Raw genomic sequence first — 10,735 nt, 5'->3', positions numbered from 1 at the left:
AGCTAGAAATATCGGTATTTTGAGAGCACATATCAGTATTCCTGTATCGAGTCCAAAATTAGGTATTTATTCCGAGAAATCGGTATAGTTGGCAGCGCTGTTTCCATGTATCATTTGAAAATGTGTAACTAGTACTTAGACTCTGAGTAACTTTCTCTAAGCGTGTGTTTTTTGGCATGATCTTCGTTTTTTTGAAAAATAAACCTGGCATCCTTGCTTTTGATTCCGTTTAGCAGAGAAGCCAGATCTGCAGATTTGTCTGTAAATTTGCATATTTCGTGCATAGTGCTGCAAACAATTTTTGTTGTGCAGACTTTTGCAGACTTTTGAAAATCGAGTTTTTCGAAGACTTTCGTCAAAATTTACAGACTTTTGAAATTGTCGCGACCTTTTTTGTTAGCCAAATCAGTTTAGCGTATCATACTTTATTGAGAAATGGCTGCCAGCAAGACATACTTGCTGGCTGCAGATTTTTTTTCGGATATACAGACTTTTCCAACCCTGCCTGAAGATGTTTGAAATTTCTACCTGGCATCTGTGGTGTTTAGTTTCAATTATCTATTATGTCGAACAGAGATTTAACCGAGCTGTTTGTTATGCTTCGTAATGCTGTTCTTTACACCAAAAATGTATATTCTGATGAAGTGAGTATCCTTTTCGCAAAATTATATCTGACGCTTCTGTGGATATCTGTTATACCCAAAAATACACGTCGATGAACATTAAAAATGGTCCCAAGTGCTAATGACAGTTTCTCTTTATTTACATTCTCTTTCAATTACGGCATATTCCAGTCATTTTCATCAAATTCAACAGTGCAGATCGAAATTGGTTGACTTTTTTCATTATTGTACGTGAATTGTATTGCCGATTGGGCCGTAATAATAATAATAAAAAAAGTAAACAAAGAGATACTGTCATCTGTACTTGGGACCTTATCTAATGTTTGTCTTCACTCATGTCACTGTTGGGATTCGAGCTAATTTTGTAAAAAATCTTATTACTAATGTTACATTTGGATTATTATCGGCTGAAAATGAAAACTCAATTTGTTGGTATAGAAATGCTCTTATACTGAATGAATCTCAACGAAATGCGACTAATGTGAATATACAATTCTTATGTTGGTTTTGTATCTCATACACACTGCCCATGCTCGCATATCTGTCCCATATGGGTTCTTGCAGCTTTTGAGTTAGCCCGACGAATAACGTCTATTTTTACTCTACACTCAGAAAAATAAGATGGTAACAGCTACCATATGGGAGGTTTTTTTTTTTTTTTTTTTTTTTTTTTTTTTGTTTTTTTTAAATAACTATTTATTGGAATATGAGTTAAAATTAAATTATTAAGATTTAAATTGGGTGTTCAGCCACAAGTGGTGACTTTTCAGCCCTGTTATATATATATGATTTGGTTATTACCATGAAGACATCATTTGCTTTCGCAATTCTGAGATTTTTGTGTAGGGAAAATTCTAAACCTACTTGTATTGTGTAATGGGGAAAATAAACTTATATACTAACTTACTAACTAATACAGAGAGCGAATCGATTCAATTGAAGATTGCATCGATTTTTGTCGGAACTTGCTTATAATATTATGTGACATTACATCTAATGGTTCTATATTTGTGAGTCTGTGTAACTCATTTGTACTAAACCAGGGAGGACGCTTCAGAATCATTTTCAGAATTTTATTCTGAATCCTTTGAAGCGTTTTCTTCCTGGTGGAACAACAGCTTGACCAAATTGGTACCGCATAAAGCATGGCTGGTCTGAAAATTTGTTTATAAATTAACAATTTGTTTTTTAGACAGAGCTTAGAATTTCTGTTTATAAGAGGATATAAACATTTAATATATTTATTACACTTTGCCTGGATTCCTTCAATGTGATTCTTGAAAGTGAGTTTTTGTCATACGTTAAACCTAAGTATTTAGCTTGATCAGACCATGTCAATTCCAAGCCATTCAATTTGAGAATGTGATTATTGTTTGGTTTAAGAAAAGAAGCTCTTGGCTTGTGAGGAAAGATAATTAATTGCGTTTTTGCTGCATTTGGTTTAATTTTCCATTTTGACAGATAATCACTGAAAATATTTAAACTTCTTTGTAGGCGACTGCAGATCACTCTTAGATTTCTACCTGTGGCTAACAGACTTGTGTCGTCACAGAATAGCGATTTCTGACAACCAACGGGTAGATTTGGAATATCAGAAGTGAAAATATTATACAAGATTGGAGCTACACTCGAACCCTGCGGAAAACCGGCTCGTACGGGTAGCAATTCAGATTTACAATTCTGATAGCTAACCTGAAGAGTACGATCAGTTAAATAATTTTGAATCATTTTGATCAAATAAATAGGAAACTGGAAATCAGACATTTTTGCTATTAAACCTTTGTGCCAAACACTGTCGAATGCTTTTTCTATGTCTAGAAGAGCAACTCCAGTGGATAACCCAGAAGATTTATTTGTTTTTATCATGTTCGTAACTCTTACAAGTTGATGAGTAGTTGAATGTTCATGACGAAATCCAAACTGCTCTGGTAAAAAAATTGAATTCTCATTTATATGAGTCATCATTCTCAACAAGATAATTTTTTCAAAAAGTTTACTGATAGAAGAAAGTAAGCTAATTGGTCGATAGCTTGATGTTTCTGCTGGGTTTTTATCAGGTTTTAGGATAGGAATTACTTTAGCGTTTTTCCATCTTTTTGGGAAGTAAGCTAATGAAAAACACTTGTTGAAAATTTTAACCAGGAGTCTCAAGGCAACATCGGGAAGATTTTTAATAAGAATATTAAAAATTCCATCATTACCAGGAGCCTTCATGTTTTTGAGTTTCCTAATAATTGATTTAATTTCATCAAAATTCGTCTCAATAATGTCATCGTGTGATAACACTTGGGTTGAAATATGATCATATTTCAGTGAGACTTCATTTTCAATAGGACTCACAACGTTTAAATTAAAATTGTGGACACTCTCGAACTGCTGAGCTAGTTTTTGAGCTTTTTCACCATTTGTAAGAAGTATTTGATTTCCTTCCTTGAGAGCAGGAATTGGTTTCTGAGGTTTCTTAAGAACCTTAGAAAGTTTCCAGAAAGGTTTAGAATATGGTTTAATTTGTTCAACTTCTTTAGCGAAATTTTCATTTCGCAAAAGAGTAAATCTATGTTTAATTTCTTTTTGTAAATCCTTAACTATGTTTTTCATAGCAGGATCACGAGAACGTTGATATTGTCGTCGACGAACATTCTTCAACCGAATGAGCAGTTGAAGATTGTCATCGATGATAGGAGAATTTAATTTAGTTTGAGCTTTGGGAACTGAAAGATTTCTAGCTTCGATAATATAATGATTCAAATTATCAATTGCTGTGTCGATGTCCGCAGAATTTTCTAAAAAAGTTTCATCATCCACATGATTTTCAATGTGAGATCTGTAATCCAACCAATTAGCTCTATGATAGTTGAAAATATAACTAATTGGATTAATTATGGCTTCGTTGGAAAGTCTGAATGTTACAGGAAGATGATCTGAGTCAAAGTCAGCATGAGTAATCGGTTCACTACAAATGTGACTTTGATCTGTTAGAACCAGATCAATTGTAGACGGGTTTTTCACGGAAGAGAAACAAGTAGGATTACTGGGATGAAGAACTGTGAAGTAACCAGCTGAGAGTTGATTATGAAGTATTTTACCATTACTGTTATTTTGCCTACAATTCCACTGGACATGCTTAGCATTTAAGTCCCCAATTACGAAAAATTTCGATCGATATCTTGTAAGTTTTTGCAAATCGCCTTTAAAGAAATTTAATTGTTCGCCGGTGCATTGAAATGGCAAATATGCTCCAGCGATGAAATAAATTCCATGAATGGTTTCAACTTCGATTCCCAAGCTTTCAATAACTTTAGTATTGAAAGAAGGTAAAATTCGATGTTTAATTTGCCGTTGGACAAAAATGGCAACTCCACCACCCATTCCAGTAAACCTGTCAAATCGATGAACCACATAATGTGGATTACTTTTCAATTTTACATTTGGTTTAAGAAAAGTTTCTGTCACAATGGCAATATGAATTTTGTGAACTTTGAGAAAATTATAAAATTCATCTTCACTCGATTTCAAAGATCGAGCATTCCAATTTAAAATATTCAAATAATTATTTAACATCACTGTTAAATTTTAAATTCATTATAATATTATTTGCAAATTTCCATCCGATTTGAAATGCTTCAAAAAGTGATGAAGACGAATTCATTTGGATGATCATTTGAAAAAGTTGATCTTGTAGGTAGATCATTTTATTTTCAGTTATATCGCCTAAATCGACTTCATTTAAAGAAGCGAATGGTATTGAAGGAATATTTGTAGGTAGACTGCCATTAGAAGAAGATGATTTGGCCGGTCTACCTATTAATAAATTGTTTTCGTTAGAAGAAGAACTGCAAGGCGGTCCTGTGTTTTGATTATTTACATTAGAAGAAATAGGTGATAGATTTCTACCTAATATACCAGCATAACTGACATTAGAAGAAGATGATGACGAGGTCGATCTACCTGTCAATAAATTATTTTCGTTAGAAGACGAATTGGCAGGCGTACCTGTTTTTTGTTTAGAAGAAATCAGTGCCTTAAAAGAATTAGGCGTGGCACCTGTAACGGTTTTCTGATTTTCAGGTATGTTCTGTAAATTTAAGGTCGTTGATTTGACTTGTTGTCGAAGCGAACGAGCGTTTAAAATTTTTTCCCTGACAGGACATTTAAAAAAATTGGATTTATGATTTCCATTGCAATTTGAACATGAAAATTCATCAGTGGTTTCATTCATTGGACAAACGTCTTTCGAATGCGATTTACCACAATTCAAACACCGTATATCCATATGACAATTTTTGGTTCCATGACCGAAGCCTTGGCAACGACGACATTGCGTTAAGTTTGCAATACGATTATGTCGTTTATAATGTTCCCAATGAATTTTAATGTGGGAAATGAAACGTACTTTTTCTAAAATTTTCAAATTGTTTACATCACTTCGATTGAAGTGTATTAGGTAAAGTTCATGGGAAATTCCAGAGCGTGGTTTAGAAGTACCATTCGCTCTTTTTTTCATAAGTATTACTTGGGAAGGGGCAAAACCAAGCAGTTCTTTTAGTTCATTTTTAATTTCATCAATACTTTGATCATTTGATAATCCTTTCAAGACAGCCTTGAAGGGTCTGTCTGATTTTATATCATATGAATAAAATTTATGAAGTTTCTCGGACAAATATCGAATAAGACGTTCGTAATCTTCCAATCCATCCACCAAGACTCGACATTCTCCTCTTCGTCCGATTTGAAATGAGACTTTTACTTCCGGGAGAAAAGTAGAAAGCTCAGTACGGAATGCTTTGAAGTCGGAAATCATCACCGTCACTGGTGGCACAGATTGATGTTTCTTCCCAGAACGACAAGCGTCCATTTTGGGAATTTTTGAAGAACTTTCTTCTATGTCGCTACAATCGGATTCAGGAAGAATCTCGTAAATATTGTTAGACGGCATAGAATCAACGGAAGGGAAATCCGTCCGTTGTCTTTTATTTTTACATTCAGATTCTATAAGATCGTGAATGTTATTAGATAAATGTTGAATAACGGATTGTGATTTATTCCGTATTGAATTATTTTTAGCCTTAGGCTTGTTGCCTTTCCGGTTGGACGCAGGCATTTTTGAAATTTTAAATTAAATTAACTAGGCTAAATTAGTCTTCGATTAGACTCCTAGCTAGCCTTAAAAAAGGCTGATTAATTTCTTAGTCACTCTAATATCACTCTTTGTATCACTTAGTCACTCTTTGTATCACTTAGTTAGTGATTCAGGTAGCCTTGAAAAAGACTGAAGCCTTGAATCAATGAAACTCTAGGTAGCCAGAAAAAAAATTCCAGGAGCCAAGAGCTATACGCGTGCGGTGCGAACGACTGTTCAACACCGACTGTCATATGGGAGGTTAGTTTAACCATACGAGTATACTGATTTTCAGCACACAATAAAATCAAATGATGTTAACAATATGCAAGCTCACTTTTACTATGAATGGTTTTGGCTCTAGAATAGTAATATTGAACTATATAAGCATAACCGTAATAGCATCTTATTTTTATATTGTACTTATTGTTTTAACTAGTGCTATAGTATTTTTGACTTTTTACTTCTGGTGCGTTCGAAACACAAAATTATGGTTAATTTGACCATGGTGAAGATCATTCTAACATGCAAAAATGTTCAAAAGTTATGTTAATTGAAATTTCGATGCAAGAATAAAAAGAATACATTAAAACCTGCTTTATTTTTCTAATACATTTTTACACTGATTTAACATTATATAAAAATAGCTTCTCGCGCCCACTCTGCCTTCGGCCTAAGAGTTAAGTTTTTGATCACCAACTCGTTGGACTCGGATTTAATGTTTCCTTTTTGTTTCTGTTATGAAATCGATCATATAATAAACCAGGGTTTTTACCATCGAATTTCTTATGGAATAATACAGTTCCTATAAAAGTGTAGAAAAAACGTTATGTAAAAATTACTAATACAGGGTGATTTTTTAAGAGCTTGAGAACTTTTTTAAACAATAAAACGCATAAAATTTGCAAAATCTCATCGGTTCTTTATTTTAAACGTTAGATTGGTACATGACATTTACTTTTTGAAGATAATTTCATTTAAATGTTGACCGCGGCTGCGTCTTAGGTGGTCCATTCGGAAAGTCCAATTTTGGGCAACTTTTTCGAGCATTTCGGCCGGAATAGCCCGAATTTCTTCGGAAATGTTGTCTTCCAAAGCTGGAATAGTTACTGGCTTATTTCTGTAGACTTTAGACTTGACGTAGCCCCACAAAAAATAGTCTAAAGGCGTCAAATCGCATGATCTTGGTGGCCAACTTACCGGTCCATTTCTTGAGATGAATTGTTCTCCGAAGTTTTCCCTCAAAATGGCCATAGAATCGCGAGCTGTGTGGCATGTAGCGCCATCTTGTTGAAACCACATGTCAACCAAGTTCAGTTCTTCCATTTTTGGCAACAAAAAGTTTGTTAGCATCGAACGATAGCGATCGCCAGTCACTGTAACGTTGCGTCCAACAGCATCTTTGAAAAAATACGGTCCAATGATTCCACCAGCGTACAAACCACACCAAACAGTGCATTTTTCGGGATGCATGGGCAGTTCTTGAACGGCTGCTGGTTGCTCTTCACTCCAAATGCGGCAATTTTGCTTATTTACGTAGCCATTCAACCAGAAATGAGCCTCATCGCTGAACAAAATTTGTCGATAAAAAAGCGGATTTTCTGCCAACTTTTCTAGGGCTGATTTTGGTAATAAAATTCAATGATTTGCAAGCGTTGCTCGTTAGTAAGTCTATTCATGATGAAATGTCAAAGCATACTGAGCAAATAATAATGCATGAAAATCATAACCTCAAAAAATCTGAGCAAATACTAATGCATGAAAATCCTAACCTCAAAAAAATCACCTTTTAGAAGTATTTACACAGAAACTTAACGTTGCAATTTCGTCATTGGGATATGAAATCTGCCGCTCTCTGCTTTGTGACACTAAAAATGCAGACGAGTTAATTGACAATTTGTAAAGTATCACTAAGAAAATAAATAGTCAGTTGGAAAACACCATACGACGATGTTCTTTCTACATAAATTATGTTGATATGAACAATGGCCCTTATGACCGTTATCACTTCCACTTTCACATTCACTTCACTTACATGTCATTTCTCTTGATTTTTCCTATTAACAGTATCACGCATAGTGAAGTGATCATTGTGGTGGAAAAAAAACTAATTTTTTCAACAAAATATTGGTTCATAATGACATCAAGGTCATCCAAGTAATTACTTTTGTCTCTGAAGCGACTTCCGTAATAAGGACCTACATACACTTCACTTGATTTCCACCGTGAAGTGATACCCATAATAAGGGTCACAGTCACTTCACTTTGTTTTTACCGTGTAGTGTCACCGGTAATAAGAGCCAATATGTATAGTCCTTTCAAACTTGACAATCTCTATCCAACTATATGTTTTTTCATGGTAACATTATTATATTCTGAAGAAGAACTTACTCACATGGTAGTCATAACTATATCACTTCTCAACTTTATGGTGATCGAAAGTTCAATTTCACCTTACTTGTAATTGTCATTGGGATTTTTTTGTTATTTTAATGATTGTCAGAATTACCACGCCAGAAAAGTCATAAAAACAAGTAGTATAGTCAAGTAGTAGATTTTTTTGTTCTAGTGCTTATTACAATACAGATGGTAAAAAATCTGATATCGTGGTCGTTACTATGATTTTAGTGCATAGTTGAAATGACCACAAGGAGCACGTACTGTAATATTTTTCTGAGTGTACTTTCAGAAATTGCAAAAATAATTTGGGGCTCAGTCAAATTTGAAACAATATCAAGTCGGGTCTTTCCCATATGGAAAGTATCTGTCCCAAGCATTAAAAATCACGTTTTAGTAACCAAATATATATATATATATATATATATATATATATATATATATATATATATATATATATATATATATATATATATATATATATATATATATATATATATATATATATATATATATATATATATATATATATATATATATATATATATATATATATTGCTGGTCACTGCAGCAATGTTTAAAGCTGGCTGTGCATGCAAACATTTAAATAATATAAAATAAACTATCTTTGAATCGATCGTTGGAGATAGCCAATATAATAGTTCTTGAATGTCTTTAGTTTCGATCTCAGTTTCTCGCCAAAATAACTAAATAACAGAATCAAACGTATTGCTCCCATTTATATTCACAATTTCATCCTCTGAATCAACAACTTTGAGAAAAGATTCAGCTCTTTTGCCTTAACTTTGACCAAAATCAGATGTAGGCATATGCGAATGTTTCAAATAGGAATTATCTCGAACGTACTGTGCTGAACAAGAGATTTCAGAATATTTCTCTCGGGTGTTGGTGGCATTGAAATATGCAGAGTTACTGTTACATATAATTTAATTGCATCAAGACCTGAGATGATATCACAAACATAATTATATCGAATATGGAATACCAAACATGAAATTTTGCTCCGTGCGAGAGAAGAATGCTAAGTTGGGCCTGAATGAATTTCTCTCTCGATCGCACGGAACATGACTGCAAACTTTCGATCGTCCACCGAGCTTAACGAGAACAAGCAAACCTATCTCATACACTCGCCAATGCTGAATGAACCGCGCCACCGCTGTTCAAAATGGTGATTCAACTGATGAAACAAAACGGTTGGCCGTCATAAAATGCCGTAAGTGTTGCGCCAATGGTGAAAACAAACAGTATTATGAACGCTACGGCGCTGTGGATCGCCGCGGACCAAAAGTTGCGTAGGTTATCGATTTCGGAACGGCCAGACATGGGAATGATGTAGCACTGGAGCTGCCGCCGAATGGTACCTAATGGTACGGTACTGTCAGATGCCTTGGCAGCAGAGAATTGATGACAATGGTAGTAGTAATACTCTGGAACTTCTACTTCAAAAAACACACCCTGAAATGACGGGCACGCCATCTGATATTATTTTCGTACCCTTCCGGGGTCCGGTAAATGTGCTTAGCGTTTTTTCCTTTTCTCGTGTGTAGCATTCTTCCTGATCCGACTTTTGTTTCGCACTCTTATGTATGATTCAGACTGTTATGACCGATACTTGCCGGTAGGGAGGTGATATTTTCTACTTAGTAACTATACGAGCTGTACGATGCAACAGTCTACTGTAAACTCTAAATTGTCTTAAACTCTGAACGCTGAGCCAGCAGCTGTTCATTCAGGGCTGTAGTGCCGGGTGGTCACCACAGTTCTTCCCCCTTTATTTTAAACTTACATTCGATCATGGCGAAACTTCACTGCCATATAAATTCAAACTACGGCAAAACTAAACTACCGCAAACCAATAGATTTTGAAACCGACAAAACTTTACTGTCGTTTAAACTTTTGTTATTTATGAAATACGAAATCGGGATTTTTCCGAGGACACTTCGATCTCCTCGAACGACGTAAACTGACGGACTGATGACTCGAACTTTCCGCCGAATTCGTTTGTTTCGATCGCGACCACTGTCGCGTAGACGTGCCTTCTTGAGGATCAACCTCCTCAAGCGGTAAACTACTGCTACCCGAACCACCACCATCTGAATCACAAACCATTGGTTGATCGTCAGGTGTGTCTCGGTAAATAAACGAATCCGCTGCGAAACCGAGAAAGTCGCTATCATCGTCGTCAAAGCTCTGGTCGTTATCGTCTTCCCTACTTCGTTTACGTGCTGGACTGCTCTCCTTTCCTCTCGCAAAAATCAAACCACACCTTTTCTTGTTAGCGCCAAACACCTTGAGTTGATTGCGGTGCGCCAGATACACCCAACCTCCAACGGAAACCTGAAATGTATTTAAAGAAACACGTCTTAGAAACTTGGCTTCAAGGCATCGTCGAATATCGGTAGGTCTAAAATTTTTAAAATAAATTAATTCTCCTGAACGCAAAGAGTCAATCCAGTCACGAAGTCGGTGTTTATCTTTGGTATGTTTATTATTTACAGGTACGTCCACAACTTCACGCTTCGTCAAATGATTCCTAAAACTATTTCTAGGATGGATCAGTCGGTGTTGAACAGT

At 35.2% G+C, this 10,735-nt stretch overlaps 1 protein-coding gene across 3 annotated transcripts in view; it reads left to right on the top strand.

The window, feature by feature from the left end:
• The first annotated feature begins 485 nt into the window (after positions 1–485).
• LOC131440697 (syntaxin-16) overlaps positions 486–10,735 on the top strand; it is a 54,652-nt gene continuing 44,402 nt past the window's right edge. For 2 of the 3 annotated variants that reach the window (XM_058612209.1, XM_058612211.1), the window contains exon 1: positions 486–644. In XM_058612209.1, the coding sequence (XP_058468192.1) occupies positions 564–644 (81 nt within the window). In that variant the 5' untranslated portion in view covers positions 486–563. The remainder of the gene's footprint in view (positions 645–10,735) is intronic. The other variant, XM_058612210.1, reaches the window with a different exon arrangement.

Source organism: Malaya genurostris, chromosome 1 (assembly GCF_030247185.1).
Source record: "Malaya genurostris strain Urasoe2022 chromosome 1, Malgen_1.1, whole genome shotgun sequence".
NCBI classification, from domain to species: domain Eukaryota; kingdom Metazoa; phylum Arthropoda; class Insecta; order Diptera; family Culicidae; genus Malaya; species Malaya genurostris.
This window is presented reverse-complemented; position numbering and strand designations above follow the sequence as displayed.